At 54.9% G+C, this 20,883-nt stretch overlaps 1 protein-coding gene across 4 annotated transcripts in view; it reads left to right on the forward strand.

Moving 5' to 3' along the window:
• Positions 1 to 20,883, forward strand: part of ZNF521 (zinc finger protein 521) — a 280,749-nt gene that overhangs the window by 30,159 nt on the left and 229,707 nt on the right. For all 4 annotated transcript variants that reach the window (XM_070421263.1, XM_070421259.1, XM_070421261.1 and 1 more), the window contains one exon: positions 3,745 to 3,924. Coding sequence is in view for 3 of the 4 variants with exons in the window: in XM_070421259.1 (XP_070277360.1) it covers positions 3,745 to 3,924 (180 nt within the window). In the remaining variant the exon portion in view is untranslated. The remainder of the gene's footprint in view (positions 1 to 3,744; positions 3,925 to 20,883) is intronic.

A 20,883-nucleotide genomic window follows, 5' to 3' on the forward strand; every position in this document is an offset into this window, starting at 1 on the left:
ACAGGTGAGCTCACCATCATGGATGGAGACGTCCGGGCATCCTTCGGGCCAAGGCCGAGAGCAGGGCCTGCAGCTGAGATGGGGCTGCAGTCCTGGCGTGTGTGGATTTACCAGACCGTCCTTGGCACCCTGGAGTTGGAGGAACCCCGTTGTTCCTACAGGGGTGTCGGGGGCACCGCTTCCAGGCAGGCCCCTGGATTTACAGCCCCTTCGTTGGAGTCGGAGGTTTGGATGGCGAACAGCGTAATACAGTGGGGCCTTGACTTACGAGTAGAATTCGTTCCGTGACGGAGCTCGTAACTCAAATTACTCGTACGTCAAATCAATTGTGAACGAGTGAGACACGTGTTGCTGGGCTGATGTTGTGGCGTTCACTGTGACGTTCGCTGCACCAACTAGCGGTGGGGTATCTGAAGCTGGCTCGTAACCCGAATTTTAGCTCGCAACTCAAAGCAAAAAATCGGCCGAGAGACGGCTCGTATCTCGAAAAACTCGTTAGTCGGGACACTCGTAAGTCAAGGCCCCACTGTACAATTATTTTTCACGATTGGACCTCAAAGGAGTTCATAAAAACTCCCTAACGAAGGCCCTGTGCAGTTACTGCAGTGCAGCCACCTGTGAGGAAGCAATGGTGGACAACGTGAGCTTTCTAGAATCTTCTGACAGCCGCTGACACTAGGAATGGGAGCCCACAGCCGAAATAAGCACACCGTTTGAATTCGGGGCGAGAAAGAATTGTCAGGAAGGTGGGGACGAGAAAGCATCTACTTAGGAGGAGCGAGACGGGACGCCAGCTCTCACGACGCCCAGGCACCCAGGCCATGCACCCCCCGCCCAGGGTCCCCCCGCAGTGGGACCTACAGACACACTCGCCCGCCAGCTGGAGGCTGCGGCCTGAGGCTGCAGCAGCGAAGACGCCTGCCTGACGGGTCCCTGAGGGGCTCTGCCTGCAAATGGAGGCGTGGAAACCAAACGGGTTCTTACTAGCGTCACATGACCCTCCGTTAGTGCCCAGCCGGCGCCGAGCGCGGGCTGCAGTCCTTTACTCTGAGAGCTGGAGCGTCAGGCCTGCCTTGCTGCTGTCCGTGTTTTTGACATTAGGTTCGTGTCAAGTGTCCGAGGTGAATCATGAGGAAGGCGGCTCACTGCTGTCCCCTGCGTACTCCTTAGGCATTCCTAGTGTGTCCTGATTTAGAAACAGGCCCGCAGACTCCCCGAGCGGCATTTCAGTAATGGCATAAGCCAGTGATGGCGAACCTATGACACTCGTGTCAGAGGTGACATGTGAACTCATTTTTTTGGTTGATTTTTCTTTGTTAAATGGCGTTAAAATATATAAAATAACTATCAAAAATATAAGTCTTTGTTTTACTATGGTTGCAAAGATCAAAACATTTCTATATGGGACACAGCACCGGGGTTAAGTTAGGGTTTTTCAAATGCTGACACGCCGAGCTCAAAAGGTTCGCCATCACTGACATAAGCATTCAGCTGGCGCCCGCGGGTCCCCAGCAGCGCGGGGAGACTGGGAGCTCATAGCCAGTGCCCGGGGGGGGTCCGTGTGGGGGATGCCTTCCCGAGGCTGAGGGTGGGGCTGATCTGCCGTAGTAGCTGGGACGGTGGCCTGCTTTGCGGGATTGCTCTCTGCTCTACCGCTTGGCTGGAGTTTGTCCAGGGCTTTGAGCCACGCACGACCCCGTTGTTGCGTCTGCAGCTGGAGATGAAGCGTGAAGCCAGTGACGTCCAGGCTGGCGGGTCAGAGCGCAGAGCGTCGATGGAGGGAAGCGCAGGCGGTTAAGATGCTTTGTCATTGGGGCACCTGGCCTGCTGGCCGCCGGGAGCAGCACCAGCACCCACAGGGCTGTTCACGTGCTCCTCCTTCCTCTTCACCTTGTTCTCATCACTAAGTTACATTACTCAGCCCTCACCTGGGCACGGTGCTGCGCTGGGCGAAGCCCCAGGCAGGCGGGGAGGGTGCTGTGCCCCCCCCCCCCCGCCCCCCAATGAGTGGTCTGAACCCAGGATGTTGAAACAGCCACTGTGTAGAGTGTTGAGATGATAATTTTCCAGATGGCAAATCAACCCGAATTACCAATTTACTTAAACACGATTTTCTTTTTTTAAAACAAACAAATTCTACTACTTGCTCTGGGATGGGAAGTCTGCTTTTTGTCATCAACCCACGCGGTTAGGATATAGGTTGGAGGTAGTTGACTTTGGCACACGTGGCTCGTTTGCAGAGTGGTGATACCGTTCAGGTTATCGCTGATATGGAGCAAGGCTTTGGAACAGCTGCCAGCAAAACGGGAACAGCCCGACGGCGTGGCTCCGTGGGTGAGCGTCGACCTCTGACCGGGAGGTCACGGTTGGGGGCTCAGTCCCCAGTAGGTGGGGGGCATGCAGGAGGCAGCTGATCGGTGATTCTCATTGTTGATGGTTCTCTCTCCCACCCTCTCCTTTCCTCTCTGAAATCAGTAGAAATATTAAAAAACAGAAAGGGAACATAGTTACTTGTAGAAGGAAGGTGTGTCGAAGCCTGTTACATGCAAGAGAGCAGAAAGCGCTTTCTGACACGTGCTGACTGTTCCGAGAAAGCTGGACTCCTTTTGTTTCTGTGGATTCTCGATCGTACACGTCACAGATTTTTCCTCCCATGTTAAAAAGTGTGGGTACAGACGATGCATTACGTATTTCTGAGGTGTTTTGATGCGACTCGTTTTGGTAACTATTTCACTGACGGCTCTATCTTGAGACAGCTTGTGTCCGACTTGGGAGGACTTTCTGCCTTTAGAAATCAATGTCTTATAACTTATGCCGCCGATTACTTTGTCCCAATCACCCCTACAGAGGCACAGTCTCTCCCCCTCCCCACGGTGCTGTCCTGCACACCGTGAAGGTTGGGGGAACTTCTCTCAAAGACATTACAGAATCAAAAAGTATTTCCAGTTTTCATTGAGCTTTCTCTGAACACACTCCCGTGGTCCCCTCTCTGGCTCCCCACGGCCGGGTAGGTCGCGCGCTTAGGGCTGGACTGGAACTGTTGGTGGTTTTCCCATTCACTTGGCTTTCGCTGCTGAGAGCGCCAACTCAGACCGCTGACTCGATTGTAATTTCCAATTGTTCTTCGGCCGTTTCGTTCCATTTTTCGCTGGTTTTCAAACCGGGAGACCCACCCACGCACGTCCTGGCCCTGGGAGTTGGGTCTGCGGGGGTGCGAGGGTGCTTGGCTGCGGGGCGGAGCTGTGTGGCCGTCGCCCTCGAGCAGATAATGGGGCAGCTGTGAGTTGGGAGCGGTCTCTGAGTAAAGGTCAGTTCTGTGCCCCATGGTCATTAGCTCGGCTTCTTAGACTCCCGGCTAACTCTGGTAATGTCCCCGAAAGAGTGTATTTAGCAGAAAAGGAATTCAGGCCTCAGCACAGTGTTTTCGTATTCCTTTCCCGGGAGACTGTTTGATTTTAGGGGTGAGCTGTCTCTTCTTCTAAGCAGAGCCCCCTAGCCGTCGAAGGGTGGCAGATCGTGTGAGAGAGGAGACGGGCCAGGCCGCACGGTGGCGGGAGGAGGAAGGCTCCCAGTCACTGGGAGCTGGGAAACGCTGGGGAGACTCGCTTTGGATTCTCCTGTCGTAGGATCTGCAGTCCAGGCCCGCCGCACCCCCCCAACCCCCATCGTGCTTCTGTCCTGGGTCGCGAGAAGATGACATGTGACTGTCTGTCGCCCTGTGCTCACGTCTCGGTTTCCTCGCAGACCCCAACTGTAAGCTGGAGGACAAGCCCGAGGATGGAGAGGCGCTAGACGGCAAGAAGCGGCCGGAGGACGCGGAGGAGCTGGAGGACGAGGCGGTGCACAGCTGCGACAGCTGCCTGCAGGTGTTCGAGTCGCTGAGCGACATCACTGAGCACAAGATCAACCAGTGCCAGCTGGCAGGTACGCCCCGCGCCCGCCTGCCCGCCCGCCCGCCCCCTTCTGCGGGCGGCCTGTGCCTCTCTCCTCCCCTCTCCCCGTGACCTCACTCCTCCCCCTGAGCACCTGCCTGGCAGAGAATGGTGAGAGGCTGGGGTACAGCAAACTCAGGGTCCCAGTCCTTCGGTTTCGAGCTGTACCTGGGAGTCCGTAGCTGATGGGTATATTTTAGTTTCCATTTTTAAAAAATACATTTTTATTGATTTCAGAGAGGAAGGGAGAGGGAGAGAGAGACATCAACGATGAGAGAGAATCATCAATCGGCTGCCTCCTGCATGCCCCCCACCGGGGATGGAGCCCGCAACCCGGGCATGTGTCCTGACCGGGATTGAACCGTGACCTCCTGGTTCACAGGTCGATGCTCAACCACTGAGCCACGCCGGCCGGGGCTTCGTTTCCATTTTTAAACACTCGACAGTGAGCCATCTAGGAGCTGACATGGGTGGCTAACATGACGTTTGAAAATACCTCCTGAATAGTTTGTTCCAAAGGCACTGAGCCTTCGCTTGTTATTCCAGCTGGCATGCTGTCTCCCCAGAGCTCCCTGCCCCTCCTCTGCCCTCCCTGCCCCTCCTCTGCCCTCCCTGACCCTCTGCCTGGCGCGCCTTTGTGTGCCTGTGGCCAGGCGCATCTTGGACGGCACCTCCCTCCGGAGACAGGGAGCTCACGGTGGCAGGGGCTGCGTCGGTCTTCTTTATCACGGCACCCCCGCCTGTGGCGCACAGTAGGTGCTCACTAAGGCGCGGAAGCTGTTCTGCTCTGTGGTTCACGGAAGAATCAGACAGAGGGACAAGGAGTGTGACGTGTTCAGGTGAACGACTGGAGAAAACAAAATGCAGTTCACTGAATGTCTACTCTCTCGGCACGTACAACCTGCGGGAGCTGCCGTCTGAGACCAAGTGGGGGGTTTAGATGTTTTTTAGATTCCTGTCATTTTCCTCCTACGTGTGCAGCTCACACTGCTCGTGTGTGTGTGTGTGTGTGTGTGTGTGTGTGTGTGTGTGGTGTGTGTGTGTAGGTCTCTTCTCTCCTCATTTCGTTTTCCTGGCACAAATGGATCTGCAGCGACCTGCGTGGAGGAAGTGTGGGTACGAGGCGCGGCGGCTCCCCCGCTGTTCTCCGCAGAGCGTTGGTATTTCTGTGAGCGTTTCATAGGTGTTCCATTTTAGCCAGCGTCCCACCGTCACCAGTCCTTGTGGAGATGTTGGCCTGAGTACAGTGGACTGGGAGCTCGATTACAGCCACTGCGGCTCCTCGAGGAGGGGCTACAGGGAGTCCGTTCATTCGGCCCCAGAACCTGCTGTCTTTCAGAAAACCCATTAGCGTTTTGGAACCCAGGTGTGAGAATTGATGGAGCGAATGTAAACATTGGCCACGGACATATTTTTGTGTGTGTGTGGTTTTTGGTAACTTATTTTGATACAATTCCAAGTTTATAGAGATTTGCAAAACTAATGCCTACAATTACCCACACTGCCGTTTACCCGACTTCCAATAGTTTACGGCCTACCCCATTGGCTCTGTCATCCACTGTCTCGCCCTGTCATCACTCTCTTTCTCTTGGTCACTTGAGAGGAGGTTGCAGCCATCAGACCCTTCTAATTGCGCCCTGTGTCTGCCCTAAGAACCAGTGCACCCCTAGTTCACCGCAGTTCGCTCCCCGAAACCAGGATGGAAAACACGCACCGGGGAATACTACCCTCTGCCCCACATGTGGTGCTCACATCTCAGCAGTTGTTACAGCCACGTCCTTAGAGTGACGTGCAGGGTGTCCCCCCCCCCACCCCACAAGGCATGCACCCTCTGAACAATGACTACTTCCAGGGGTGGAACCTGGAGGGAGGCGACATCACTGGGCTCCCAGCTGTGCGCCCTGGGATGCCCTGTACTTTCCTCACCCATGACAAGGACCGTGCACAGCACTGCTGGCGTGTCTCTTGCGATTCCTCCCGCCTGGATGCCCTCCCAGCCTCCGTCTTTCTCGACGAGCACCGTGGAGGGCCCAGCTGTGTTTGGGCCGGTGTGACGTTTCCCTCGATTGCACGGGGGGCGTATCCGTCCCGGCAGGAACCCCCGAGCATGCTGGGCCTGCGCAGCGCTTCGGGCCGACAAGCCCGGGAGCTGGTTTGTCCCCGTTGATGCTGTTAGTGCCGAGCACCGGTCTGAGGTGCCACCCACCGACCCCTCGGCTGTAAGTTACTCTGATCCCTTCGAGAGTCACCAGTGAAGTGTGGGAAGATGCTCCGACACGACAGCCATCCTCACAAAACATCCACTTTCACTCTGTAGAGTTTGTATCTACTGGGTGGCCTCTTGCTACACTACCCTTTCTTTCTTTTTCTTTTTTAAAAAATATATTTTATTGATTTTTTACAGAGAGGAAGGGAGAGGGATAGAGAGTTAGGAACATCGATGAGAGAGAAACATCCATCAGCCGCCTCCTGCACACCCCCTACTGGGGATGTGCCCGCAACCAAGGTACATGCCCTTGACCGGAATCGAACCTGGGACCCTTCAGTCTGCAGGCTGATGCTCTATCCACTGAGCCAAACCGGTCAGGGCCACTACCCTTCCTTATTATTTCATTCGTCTACTCATATCACCATGGTCTTCTGAGTTTTTATCTTACTCACTGGGTCATAATTCATTGCTGTCACTTTTTGGTGCCCAGGTTGCCCCAGATTTAGCCAATAGGAGTCCCTTCAGACTGGATTCCGAGCCCTTTTACTGTGTCTCCGTCATCATTTGAGGACTTAGTGCCTGTTCGTGTCCCAGCCTTGCCACCAGCCTTTATTCCAAGAGCCCTGCTTCCTTTACGGGGGCAGTGGTGTTTTGAAACCAAGATGTGGACATCTGCTCACCGCTAGAAGTACATCCACTCTAGACCCTGCAGCAGGCAGAATTAGGAAATGCATGTGCATACTTAACAGAATACACCCTATAGTTCCTAAGTGACACATATGCATATTCATACTCATCAGTGCATTCTTCTCTCTACTGGAAATGCTGTTCTCGTTGCTTCTTCTGATTTAACCCAACAGCCCCGGTGTGTCCCCGTCCTTCCTTTTCATGTCTGTTACGCCCTCTCCAGCAGCGAGAAACCCAGCTCCCCTCATCCCTCGTGTTCACTCGTCTCTTCAGTCTAGAATACTCGTCAGTAAAGAATTGCTTGCTCGCGTCATCACAGTGAGCAGACGAACTGAGTAGCGGTCAGTGGTTCCTTATAGTTATCACTGCTGTGATTTCAGTGTAACATTCACATGCAGGGTCATCTGTAAATGGTAAATGTGCAGAAGGAGGGATTTTGACAAAACACATGCGCTCATGTTACCCACCTTCCTAAGGCCGTTTCTTCCTCCTAGAACAGTGGTTCTCAACCTGTGGGTCGCCAACCTGTGGGTCACAACCCCTTTGGGGGTCAAACGACCCTTTCACAGGGGTTGCCTAAGACCATCGGAAAACACATATATAATTACATATTGTTTTTGTGATCCATCACTATGCTTTCATTATGTTCAATCTGTAACAATGAAAATACATCCTGCATATCAGATATTTACATGACGATTCATCACAGTAGCAACATTACAGTGATGAAGTAGCCACGAAAATAATTTTATGGTTGGGGGTCCCCACAACATGAGGAACTGTATTAAAGGGTCGTGGCATTAGGAAGGTTGAGAACCACTGTCCTAGAAATTTCCCTCTCAGCCCTTTCCAACGAGTGAGGCTCCCGCAGAAGGAGCTGGTCTCAGTGTTCTGATTGGTCGTGCGTGTCCTAGGACTTCCTGTCAGGGGAATCACACAGATTCCTCTTTTTGGTTGGTGGCGGCTTTTGTCCGGCACAATGTCTGCAGGATGCATTCATACTGTGTGCATGTTTGTTTTTTCAGTTGCGGAGTTGTCCATCGTATGACTGTGTCGTAACTTCTTCTTGATTCTTCTGTTAAACGTTTTGGTTATTTTAAAGGCCGGGTTATTGTGGATGAAGCTGTGGAGACCCTTCCTCTGTAGACCTTCTTGTGGACAGACCTGTGTTTTCTTTCTCTCGAGAGGAATGGAAGTGCTGGGCTGTGGTGTCGGGTGGGGAATGTTAGCGTTCACTGTCGGTTGTAACTGGATGAAAACTCCGGAACCTGTTACACCTGCCGGCGTCTGAGCGTTCGAGTTGTGCCTCTTGCTAACATTCGTGTTGTCGGTCTCTTTGGTTTTAGCCTTCTGTTGGGTGTGTATAGGTCTTGTTTGTGGATTTCCTTACGTTTTCTAGCTCCTATATATCTGACCTCATTTAATGCATTTTCCCGAGAATGCGTGATTTCCGGAGAATCCCAAGTGCAGGCAATTAGTATGGTTCTATTTTCGCTGGAGTAGCTGGCGCTTTAAAGGAAGCTTCCGGTGTAGAATCCACACCCACATTCGGGGAAAGGCCTGAGGACTTGGCTGACAGGGCCCTGTGTACCCTGCTGCAAGGAGTCATGCCTGAGGTAAGGGTGCTTATCTCTCAGGGGAAAGGGGAACTTTCACATTCAAGTCACTAAGAAAACAAACTTCAAGCTCTACTTGTGCTCACTGGTTGTTGAGTCTCTGCCAGGGGGTTGCCCTTATGCTCAGCTCTGTGGAATAGAACAGCAGCAGGACGCCTTATTCCTACAGTTTCTGCCTGTACTGCACAACTTCAGTATCCGGGCAGGCCACGCGGGCTCTCAGCACCCGGTATGGGGAAGATACTACGTGCGGGTTAAATATCGTGTCTCTTCACACAACAACAGACAAACTCTGCTACCGTCCTTGGTTTATGCTGATGCCAAGCTTCCCGAGAGCAGGGGGCCTGGTCGCTCCGTGGAGCGGGGGTGGGAGAGCAGAGGCTTGCTGGTAGCTTGATGGACGTTTCAGGAGCCTTGGACCCGATGGGCCTCGGTCCTGTCCAGGCCGGTTTCTTGCCGAGGGAGGCAGGTGACGGGAGAAGCAGAGGCGGAGGGGCAGGGAGAGAGCAAAGGGGGAGACACAGACCAGGTACCATCACATTCGTTGAAGGTGTTAAAGTTGAAACTTAAATTGTCTAAGGGTCTAATCTGGGGAAGATTAAAGACTCTGGGAGCATTTTCATTAAAAAGAGACTTTCACCTCCTTCTTTGGCTACAGCCTTTAATGGAAATCAGGAGGCCGACCTTCCCATTATTGTTTCCTGCTGCTCGAGTTAACTCTGCTCTTGGTGGTTCTTCTCCTTCTTCCTTCTCCTCCTCCTCTCCCTCATCTCCTCCTCCTCCTTCTCCTCTTCTTCCTCATCTCTTCCTCCTCCTTCTTTCTTCTTTTTCCCCTTTTTCTTTCTTCTTCTGGTGGGAGAAGTGCTAGTTTAGCAAAGGAGGGCACTTCTGGTTGGTTTCTTCCCCTCTTAGTTCTGCTCTTCCTCTCGTTACTGTTCTCCATCCTGTTTGTCTTCTCACTTCGTCTGCCACGTGTGCACCTTTGCTGATTTCCCTGCTTCCTGTTCTTTCTTCAGGACTCCTCATGACTTTGTCCACATTTCTCTGTGTTTTCTCCCTATGGTATAGTCGCTTGCTGCGCTCTCAGCGTTTGCTCCTGGCTCCCGTGGCTTCCCTTCCCCTTCCATGGCTCTTAAAGTCTTGACGGACCTGTTTGCCCTCCTCAGCCAGACCTGAGCCTGAAGACTGTTGGGTGAACTGTGTCCGTGGAGACAGAGGAGATGCTGAGTGGAGTCCTGGGGGCTCGCTCTAGAGTAGAACGAGGGAAGAATCTTAAAACGTGTTGTTTGCAGGGGAGCAGCCAGCGGAGGGCTCCAGGCCTGACGCGTGTGGGAGCTGCTCAGGGGGTGCTGCTGTCAGAGGGCTGGTGGCCCCCCTGCCTGCGATCCCCCCGGCCTTTCCCCGAGGGTTTCTTAGTGAGTGGGGAACGGCTCCTTTGGCCACTTTCATCCCCAAGGGCAAGGCCCTTCCTGGGACAGCCTACCCAGAGGAAAACGGATTCACTCTGCATCAGAAGTCTCGCCGAGTGAGCCCACACTCACTCAGGCCTCAGGGAACGGAGATAAAGCCGGGAGCAGGGGGTCTACAGTGGGAGCAGGGGGTCCACAGTGGGAGCAGGGGGTCCAGGGTGGGAGCAGGGTGTCCACGGTGGACCCAGGGTGAAAGGCACCCGTGGATTGCGTGGGCCCCGGGTCCAATCAGTGGCCTGGGCCAGCCCCACAGACAGGTTCGGCAGGAAACGCAGAGGCCTGAAGCGTTACCCACAGCTCCGGGCGTCCCCGCCGACGGGCGCTCCGGGATGTGGGCTGTGCCCTGGATGAGCATCTTGACCCCGGGAAGGGCGGGCGGCCCTGAGGACGGGAGGGCGGGCGCTCACGAAGTCGATCTTTCTTTGTCTCCGGTGCAGCGTTCCTCCTGTTTACAGTCCCGTCAGTCATGTCCGTCCCTGCTGGAAGGAAGGGGGGGAGGGAGGGGAACCCAAAACCACATCCCACCCTTTCATGCGGCCGTGGATGGAAGCCCCTGTCTCCCCTCCTCACTCGCTCGCTCTCCTGGCGTCTGGGACAGGGAGAAATCGACGCTCCGGTGCTGTTGGGACTGTGATGCAGAAGACAGATGATCAAAATCGATGCTCAGAGAAGGAAAAGCACAGGGAGCCTCTCATTTTCCTAATCCGCAGCCCGTCATTTCGTGCCAGTTCCCTCGGGGCGGGAGGGCTGGGAGCCAGAGGGGCCTCATCACACTTCCCCACACAGATTTCACAGCCGGTGCTCGGGGCGCAGGTACGGGGCCTTGGTTGTGCTCACGGAAGCGGGTTGGACCCCGCCTGGGAGCCACGGATCCTGGGCTGCCTTCCCCGTGACTGACCAGCACCCTGCTCATGCCCGGCCGGAGTTGTGGCTCCTTCCAGATATCATCACTGCACAGATTCCCGTTTTTGAGGAAAATGAACGGAATGATGGGCGGACGCTGTACATCGGTATGAAGTAGTACGTGTTCATTTAATTCGATTTTAAAACATGTGAGACTTGCCGGGACCTCACACAGATGCTGTGAACTGAAGACGGTTAGGCACTGGGATTGTTTTTGGCCAAAGACTTTTTTTTTAAAAGGGAAAGACTTTTATTTCTTTCCAAATAAGACTGGTTGGTTCTACCTGCAAATCTGCTTCCATAGGAGCTGCTTCTGTTGACGGGGGGGGGGGGGGGGGGGGGGGGGGGGGGGGGCGGGGGGCGGGGGGCAAGGGGACTGACCGAGTGTCCCACGGAACGAAGCGGCGTCTTCACAGGCGCCTGTTGGAACGGCTTTTAAAATTTTTATTTTTCCCCTTTTAAATGATTATTTGAAATAAATTACTCGGAATAAATGCTATTTTAACTGTTTAGTTTGTATCAGTTAGGCTTATTATGACATTATAACTTTATTTGCATCTTTATATATTTGTTTCTATGTTAATTCACTATTCATAGTTTTTAACCTTTATATATTAATTATCTATTTCTATATTAACTAGGCTTAAGGCACCGTATGTTTTTTTTTTCTATTTCCCTCCACTTGGATCGATTTCCGGTTTCCTACTTAAAGTATTTCCTTGGTCTTCCGCCTGCTCCGTTCTCCATTCCTCCAGCCCCAGGTGCGGCCCCCGTCTCGCCGTTTCCACCCCAGCCCCTTCTCCACCTACTTCTTCGTTTTCAGACCAGTTTCAAGCTTTTTGATAGAAAATTTCAGTACGTATCTTCATCATATCTATCTATAGATACGTGGATGATACAACATTCGCAAAAGTAGAAATTGGTAAATGAATTTAAGAAGAAACAAACAAGTTTTTTAAAATGAATTCACGTCGCTTTGAAGTCCTGGCCTGGATGCGTTTATTTTGACAGTTTGTCCTCATGGCTGTGAGAGCTGGAGAAAGAGCTGTCGCAGAGCCAGAGAGAACATCTGTTAGTGGACTTCTTTCTCTCTCTCTTAATTTACTGATTTTACAGAGAGAGGAAGGGAGGGAGAGACACTGACTTGTCCTGTTATCCGCGCATTCATCGGTTGATCGGTGCATGTGCCCTGACCAGGGATCGAACCCACAGCCTTGGCGTATGTGCTCTCGGCTCTAACCACTGAGATACCTGGCCAGGGCCTTGCGCTTCTTGACGATGTTCGTCATTGTCACCGGCGGCTGCGAGCCCAGGTTTCAGGTAATTTTCCTGTCCGCTCGCCCTCCCCTGCGCAGTGGCGAGAAGCGCAGGATGGAGGAGGGAGGGGCCTCCTGCCAGTCCCTGCGTCCGGTTTGACTGTACGCATCTTGCAGTTTCCTTGCAGAAACTTTGTACATCGCTTATCGCGATGCGGGGATGGTGTGGGAGTCGCTTAGCCAACCTGAAGGGGGTGCCCCCCGGGCTCCGCTGGGCGTGGCGGATGCACTGTTCCAGGTGTTGGCAGGTGTGGGCAGCGGCGGGAGACCCTGGGCGCCCAGGCCCAGGAGCGAGTTATGTCCCCCCCTCGGGAGGGTCTGCCTTGTTTCTGGGTGGCTGTTTCTGGCGGGTGTCGGTTCTGGTTCTGACGGTGGCTAAGCACTCAGCTTAGCATCTGGTCTGACGGTGGCTAAACGCTCAGCTCAGCTCAGCTCAGCGTACCTTCTCTATGTGGGACACGTCCCTGTATTTCAGAGACCGCGTTCCGACTGCCCCTCGCCACTCACCTCCCCACTCACCTCCCCATGTGCAAGACAGCTCAGTGAGTCCCTGTCCTCGCGGGCTGTGTGTGTGTGTCTGTGGGGAGGCTGTGTGTGTCTGTGGGGGGGCTGTGTGTCTGTGGGGCTGTGTATGTGTGTGTGTCTGTGTGTGTCTGTGGGGGGGCTGTGTGTGTGTGTGTGTCTGTGTGTGTCTGTGGGGTGCTGTGTGTGTGTGGGGGGGCTGTGTGTGTGTGGGGGGGGGGCTGTGTCTGGGTGTGGGGGGTGTGTGTGTGTCGTTTTCCGAGCCTGGCAGCACCCTAAGTTCTCCCTGCCTGGTCAGAGGACACCTGCCCCAGGGCTGGCTCAGGCCCTGGCGCTGCAGAGGGTGCCTCCTGTGTGCGAGGAGGCCCCCGGAGCTGCCACCTGGGTAAACGCGTTGGGGTTTCCACGCGGGTTTTGCTGCGACAGCGTTTTTGATATTGGTACCTCGCCTGCCATTCTCTTCTCGCACGTTTATTTGTAAAATTTCCTGCCAAAATATGGATATAAAATAACCATGTTTAGGGTCATTATTTCCTCAGTGCTTTCCGGATGCTTTGGGGCATGGGGGGTGGGATTTATGAAGGGATCGCATCTCTGAGCTACATTTTCCCACCTTGAATCCTGAGTTATTCCACGGATTAATTTATTAAAGTGAAATCCTTGGAGAGGTGAAGGGGTAATTTGAAGGAATGTTTCTCTCTGTGTTTATGTGCGTTTTGAAGTTAGGCCTGATTTAAAACTTGGTTACTGATCATGGACTGAAAGTTCTGAAGGAGGGAATTTCCTAGAAATACAAAATAAATGGGTGCGGTCACTCTACTTTTTATATGTAAAACCCAAGCGGAGACTGTACTACCCTGTGTGTATAAATACACAGATTATCCTTGATTAATTCGAGGTTTTTGAAATTAGCATTTTTTCCTTTCTTAATCCTCACCTGGGGATATGTTTTCATTGATTTTTCTTTTTTTTTTGGAAGAGAGAGGAAGGGTGGGGGGAGAGAGACACGGATGTGAGAGAGAAACATCCATCGGTTGCCTCCCGCACACGCCCCGACCAGGAATCTGACCCACGACCTAGTGTGTGGCCTGGCTGGGAATTGAACCTGCAGCCTTTGGGTGCAGGGACGACACTCCAACCAGCTGAGCCACCGGCCAGGGTGGAAATAACGATTTGAAATGCATAGAGTTCAGAACGGAAGTCGGCACTATTTGTGCGTAAGAAATGTCACCTCGGTGTGTCCTGGAGCCACCGTTGTTCCCGATGAGTGGCTTTGCCTTGCTGGTGTAGTTAATACTGAGCATATGACCATCTCATCTTGTGGTTCCGCTTTATTTGCCAAAAATGGTAAAGAGAGCGTCAGGAACACACACGGGAGAATGTCTCCAGGAACGTCCCGTGTCCTCGAGGGGCACGGAGGGTGCGAACGCTGTGGGCGTGTCCCTGGGAGAAGTGTGCGCGTCAGGAATGAGTGAAGGGCTGTGTGTGGGATGCGGAAACAGCGGGGCCTCCCCTCCGAGGAGGAGGAGCGAGAGGCCAGGCAGCCCGCACCCTCTGTAGCCACCGTCTGTGTCGATGGCAGGGGCAGGGCGGCGTCCGCTCTTCGGATCCAGCTGCGGGCGCACGAGGGCTCTGCGTGCAGCTGTTCTCAGGCCTGAATTCACCAGTTACATCCTGAGGTGCTGGAGTTTCACTTTTTCGTGTGACTGCACTGAATTACCTGTGTTTTTACATGACTCCACTTGGGACAGTTGTGGCTGGGAGGTACCTACTCCCTATAGGGCAGCGAGTTGCTAGGGCTGCCGGCCGTCCTTTCTGCGCGAATTCCCTGGCTGGGGATCTTGTCTTGGGGGATGGCAGCGATGTCACCCCGACCTACGACCAGGGAAGGCCGGCAGGACCCCCCACCCCGGGCCGCAGGCTTAGCTCCTTTACCTTCAAGGACCGGGAGGGACTCGCCAGTCTTTCCTCTCAGCTCACCTTCGGGGCCATTGATCGGCAGGTGATTGGGCCTCACGCTCTGAGCGCCTTGCCCTCCGCCTGCCACCCGGAGCCTCTCAGCTTCGGGACGGTCTCCTGGGTGGACCGTAGGGTGAGTGGAAGCAGATGAGGGTGGGACGCTTTGAACGCACGTTGAAAGTGCTCAACGGTAGATGTGGAGCAGAAGGAAGTGTGTGAAGCAAAAGGAAAGAGAAACAGTGGTTCGCTATCATTATCATGGAATTCTACGGGGTATTTGTGAGCAAATGATGAGCTGGTAGAAGGTAGACTCATAGTCATGCTTCAAACCAAGAAAATGTCAGCGTCAGAGCCGTCAGCGGCCAAAGGTGCGGAACCCGGATGGTGAGTCCGACCCATAGCACCGGAGGCACCGCAGATGCCTGTGCGCGGCAAGATCCTACTCATCGATGGCTTTTAGCTTCCTCTAACTTTGTTTAACAGCAACAAGAACAAGGTATGTACCTGGTACTTTTTACGCGTGTGATGTATTTGCCCCATGGACACTGTAGACCATGCTAGGGTTATAGTCAATGCCACCTCAATTTAATTTCCCCTTCTTAACAAATCTTAAGTTTTGGACTTGACCTACCCACAGAGCGGGAAGTATTAGCTCCCCTGGTGACTCAATAAACATAGACGAGGGTTATTGGGGTGATTCGTGTCCTTGAACCCAACCTTTACATGTGTAGTTAACGTTAGGATGCATACACTAGTCACGTACATTGAACAGTTTCCCAAGAAAAATCCCTGTGAGCCTTGGGAAACGTCCATTTGTGTGCCTTGGTCTGCGTGGAGCAGGCTGGTCTGTGTCAGGCGGCGTCTTGGGGTTGTGCCCATTTCCCTGATTCCGGACCCTTGGTTTTCGGATGTGGGCGGCTGTGGACCCAGGGGAGACGTTCCGATCGCCTGGGAGCTGGGAGCGGGTTACAGACGCAACAGTAAAAGCCAGAGCGGCCGCCAGTTTACCTGTCTCCGTCATTCTCGCAAAGTAGACTTTCTACAAAAAGGTTGCTGCTGTGAAAATGATTCAGAAGAACTGTTCTTTTAGGAAAAAGCCACTAGCACACATTCAGACACCAGGATGCATTTTTGTTGTTATAGCACAAAAACTTCCCATTTAATTTACAAGTTATTTAAAGCGTATATTTTTGTTTTCTCAGACTGCCTTTCAGCTTAACTCTTACGGTTTCATAAGCATTCTCCCCAACCACAGTGACGTGATGAGGTTGACAGGTTGTTGAAAGTGCTCTTATAATTGTTGTTAAAGAAGTCTGTCAGGCCTGTCATTCGCTTACTGTTTCTTATTTATCTTGTGACTTTTCCAGGCAGAGTATTTGCTTTCCACGGGCGTTGGATGCTGGTTATCAGGAAGCAGTGTCTGGGCCGCATGGATCTGGCGTAATGTTTTATGTTAAATATTACCTGTTACCGTGCACTTAGAAGCAGGGACGTAGCGCTGCCTGGGAGCTCGTGTCTGCGTTGCTCTCCGAGGAGCCCTGTGTGTGGTGGGCGCCCCTCGCATTCACCCCTCTGCTGTCGGGGCCGAGCCTCGGGCTGTGGGCCGGTATCGCCCTCTCGTTCCCTCCAGGCCCCTCTCTGCCCGGGAGGCAGGGCCCCTCTTCCAACCCCAGCCCTTTCCCAGGTCGCTCCTTCGGCCCGAGAGCCAGCTGCCGCCTCTTGGGACGTTGTTGCTCCTGCTCTGTCGTTTGGCCGCGTGATGGCCTGGGTGCAGCGGCCCAGCTGGGCCCAGCCCCCTTCCTCAGTTTACCCCCCTTCCCATGGCTCCCCGGCTCCCCTCCGAGCCCCGCCTGCCCTGCAGCTCCCGGGCCCGTCCTAGTGGAAGCGCAGACCGGGCTTGGCCTGAGCTTTCGCAGCGGCCACTCAGGTGTGACTTACGTTGTTGCCCAGCAGCTGACGGGAGCTCTCTTCCCGGGAGCAGTGAGCAGGGGACAGACAGGCTGCTGGTACCAGTGCCACCCGCTGACCCGACCTGCAGGTCCGGCTCCGGGGAAGGCGCGCCGGCTCCCGGGCTACGCTCGGGGCCTCAGAGACGGTGGGAGGAACGGCCGCTCACACATCTGCTGCCCACACACCTCTGTGCGTCACAGACAGTCCAGCTCCATGGCATTTCTCAAGATCCCGTGTTTGTTTAATGAACACGGCAAACCCAGGGCCCGGGTCTCCTGACAGGGGGTCAGCGAGCCCAGCCGGGGGCTTCAGGGCCGGCACCCTGGGCGCAGGTGGGGCAGCGGGGAGGCACCTGCAGGCAGAGGAGAGAGAAGAGGGGGGAGAGGTGGCAGCACCGCTGGGGCAGCTCTCGCTGGAGGACGAGGGAAGGGAGGGAGTCAGGGAGGAAGACTGGATTCCTCACCTGCTGCTGGGCAATCGTCACTCCAGCACTTTCTGCTTAAAACAGTGTTTGTGCATCATCTTCAAATGTCTTCGGGCCAGAAACTGGGAGCCGCTGGCCTGGGCGATGCTGTTTGGGGTCTCAGGGGAAAGCAATCCCGGTTGGCAGGGATGCTGCCCTCTGCGGGGGCTGGCGGGTCCACGTCCACGCTCAGTCCCTCTGCCGCTGGCTGCGACAGTGGGCCCCCCACGGCCTGTCTGCGAGGAGCTCAGGACAGGGCCCTGGCTTCCCACAGCTCAGTCCTTTGGGGGGCGGGGGGTGGGGGGGGGGTAGAGAGAAACGCCGCAATGTGCTTCGTGACCTCACCCTGGAAGGGGCACGCCATTACTTCTGCCCGTTCTGGGCCCCGCGGGTCAGCTGGGAGGACATGAGGGGGAATTACAGGAACGCTGAATCCCGGGAGACGGGCTCATGGGGCAGGCTTGAAGGCTGGTTAACGCAATGGATGGGAGGGAGGCGAGGGTCGTGCCCTGGGGCCATGCTGAGGCTTCAGTTTCATTCCCTAGGCCCCCCCCCCCTTCTCAGAGGACTCTGGGGACCCCCCCCCACATCAGGGAGGCGTGAGGGCCGGGAGGTGCCCTGTGGCGAGGACCGCCCAGCGGGGATTGTTCATGTGCTGGGTCTTCAAGGACGATTTTATTTGAATATTGAGGTTAGAAGCTTAGGAATGTTGGTCTTGGAGGGGAAGTTAGCGGGGAGGGAGTTCCAGAGGCAGCGCTTGCGATTGCACCTTAAGAGAAGACGAAGGCGAAACCGGTGCGGTGCCAGCCCAGTGCGAAGCGTGTGCAGGAGGCAGCGTCACCGGAGGTAGCGAGTCGCTCCTTGCGGGCACAGGAGCCCGGGGGACCCAGGGCTGTCCCACACCTGGGATGCCTCAGGCGCACGGGGCGGCCACCACCCACTCCGCGGACGACAGAGGCGGGTGTGGGTGGGAAGGCGAGTCCACTTCCGCTCCCGTGACCCGCGTGAGGCTTCGTGGCTGGAATTGTCTCTGGAAAGAGCGGCTGCATATGTCGGCCAGTACCGCAGGCGGGCGCCGGGCCACACCGTCCCCCTGGCTCCTGGAGTGGGGTTTAGTGTTCCCTTTGCCAGCTCCCCAAGGTTCTTCCCAGACGTGTCCCCACTTTTGTTACAGCGTCTGATCCAGCCCCCCCCCCCATTCTGATAATGAAGAATCCCCTCCCTGTTGGTGACGCCTGGAACCTGGGCCTTGGGTTCAGGGCCCCGGGGGGTCGGGGCTGTTCCCGCAGGTGGAACTGACCCCTGAGAAGCAGGCCTGGAGCAGCATCGAGGCTGCTGCGCTCCTTCCGTCCGGGGAGGGTTGGCACGGGGCTCGGCGGGCGCCTCATTGAAACCCAGCAGAGGCGTGTGAGCGCGCTCTCCTCGGGTTAGAGGCGCGGCGCGTGTTTTAAAGACGTGCTGAGGCCCATCCGTGGAAATCTCACTGCGCAGGAAGTACTGGTTGTGCCCCCCACACCTCCCACCCCCAACCAGAAGTGACCACGCCGATTCCGCTCCTCCTCGCGCCGCGGAACCTGGGCCCTCGGCGCCCTCACAGGCCGTGCGTGGGGCTGAGTTTCCGACGCGCACGCTCCCGTCCCCTCCCGGAGCGTGATTTTCATTAAAAATTCCATTAGCTTAAGAAATCAATGTGATCGTCCCGCAGTAATTAATTCTTACCAATCTCTGAAAGGGGAGACGCATTAACAAAACCTGCAAATGTTGATATGAGTCAAGGAGGCGTGTGCCTAATGGGGCTGCCGGAGACGTCGGTGGAACGGAGGAGGTGTGGGCCCTGGCGACCGGCCAGCCACGGCGCAAACCTCATTGCTCCCCAAGCCAGTGGTGTGGCCGGGGCAGGTTGCTGACGATCTTAATCTCACTCGTCCTTATCGGTAAAGGAGGGACCTCGATGAAAAGGCAGTGCTGTGCCTGCTTCAGAGCGTTGGCGAGGAAATGGGAGAGGAGAGGCCGAGGAAGGTGTTGGCACATGGCGCACGCTCATCGTAAGCATCGTGATTCGTGTTGGTGTTACAGAAAGTGGTAGTGATCCCTTCAAGAATAACTCACACGAGCCAGATTCCTGGCGTGAACGCCTTCTAGAATTGAGAGCGGTGAAAGGGTGAGTGTGAGTTAGTCCCTGGCCGTTCAGTCTTCATTTCTCCCCCTTTTAAATTTCAAAGGGGAGTCATGTGTGATGGATGCTGGGAGGAACGGGGCGAGTGGGGGATGTCAGTGTTCGTGTGATTAAGTTTGCTTCTCAGCGAGGTAGGGGGACCTTGGTGTTTAGATTCACAGAGAATAGAGCGGCGCTTGCCAGCTGGTGGTCCGCGAGGTCCGGAAGGTTGACGACCGGCCACTAGGACAGAGGACACGATTTTGAGGATGAAGAAGAGAGGCCCTGTTTCTGTGTCACATTTTATTCTAGCTTCGTTCTGGGCGGAATCTGGACAATGAAGGCCCCGACGTAGCTTTTGGCCTGCGCTCTGGCGTGTGTCAGTGTGGGAGTTGCGCAGTGGAGATGGAAAAATGTTAAACTAGTGGCTTATTTATATACTGAGAGTTTCCCACGCATCTTTGAGCATATTTTCAAAAAGTTCTCCCTGGTTGTATGGATTAACTCGAAAATGATAAAATACTAATTTTCGTTTTGGTGCAATTAAAAAGACTCTACCGTGCTTGTAGTGGGCAAGCATAGCATCCTGCCGTTGGCTGAGCAGTAAGAGATTCAGGTGGCCGGTGGTCAGGAAAATACTCTGGTCTGAATGAGTTTGCTTGAACGTGGGAGATCGGTGCTTTGGTTTTGAGGGGAATGGAGCCCGAAACAAATGCATTCATGCACTGGGTGGCTGTGAAGACAGCTGCCTGTTCTTGCCGGGCGGGCACCAGGCATTAACGCAGCGTGTTAACGTGGACACGCCAGTGCGGGTTCGCTGTCGCCTCCTCCTCTGCTCTGCATTGTGAGGGCAGAGAAACACCAGCCGTGATCCCTGGCAGAGGGTCTCGCTGCACCAGGGGATAAAGCACGTGCGCCCGGAAAGCCCCGCTGAGCGAGGCCGTGTGTCCTTACAGGCCAGCAGGGCTGATGTGAACGACGTGTCCCATGAACCTTCGCAGACGGGAGCGGTCAGTGTGTGCGGGAGCCGGCGGCAGAGGCCGTGGAAGAGCCCGGCTGACCTCCACGCAGGGAGGTCATTTGGAGCTGAATGGGAAGGGGGTGGGTGTGGGATGGGAGGGCTAGGTGGGCATCCAGGTAGGGAATTGCAGGTGGATCAAAACACTTTGCGTTAAAATTCTGAGCCCACCCGGGCGTGGCTCAGCGGTTGAGCGTCGACCCAGGAGTCCAGAGGTCACGGTTCGATTCCCGGTCAGGGCACAGGCCCGGGTTGTGGGATCCATCCCCAGTGAGGGGCGTGCAGGAGGCGGTGACCAATGGTTCTCCCTCTCCCTTCCTCTCTGAAATCGATAAAAATATATTTTTAAAGGATTTTGATACTGGATCTCATTGACACAATGCTTTCGTAAGCAGTAGCGTGTGTTTGTCGCAGGAAGTTGCACACAGAGTGGTGGCGAGTTGAGGCAGGCAGTGCGTGTACAGGTGCTGCAGGTGCGCACAGAACTGAGTCCCCGGGAAGGTGGTTACTAACCCGGAAAAACATCCCTTTCCACACGAGGGTGTCCTGTGAGTGGCTCTCAGAGAATCGCGTGGGGGGACGTGGGAACAGCTGTCGGGCAGGGGACGCGGTGGCGGAGCACACGCTCCAGATCGCTCACCGCGCAGACGCCCCCGGAGCCTCTTACCTCCTCGGCAGTGCGCT

This window comes from Myotis yumanensis, unplaced genomic scaffold (assembly GCF_028538775.1).
Source record: "Myotis yumanensis isolate MYYU_CA2020_CCGP unplaced genomic scaffold, mMyoYum1.0.hap1 SCAF_7, whole genome shotgun sequence".
Classification (NCBI taxonomy): Eukaryota; Metazoa; Chordata; class Mammalia; order Chiroptera; family Vespertilionidae; genus Myotis; species Myotis yumanensis.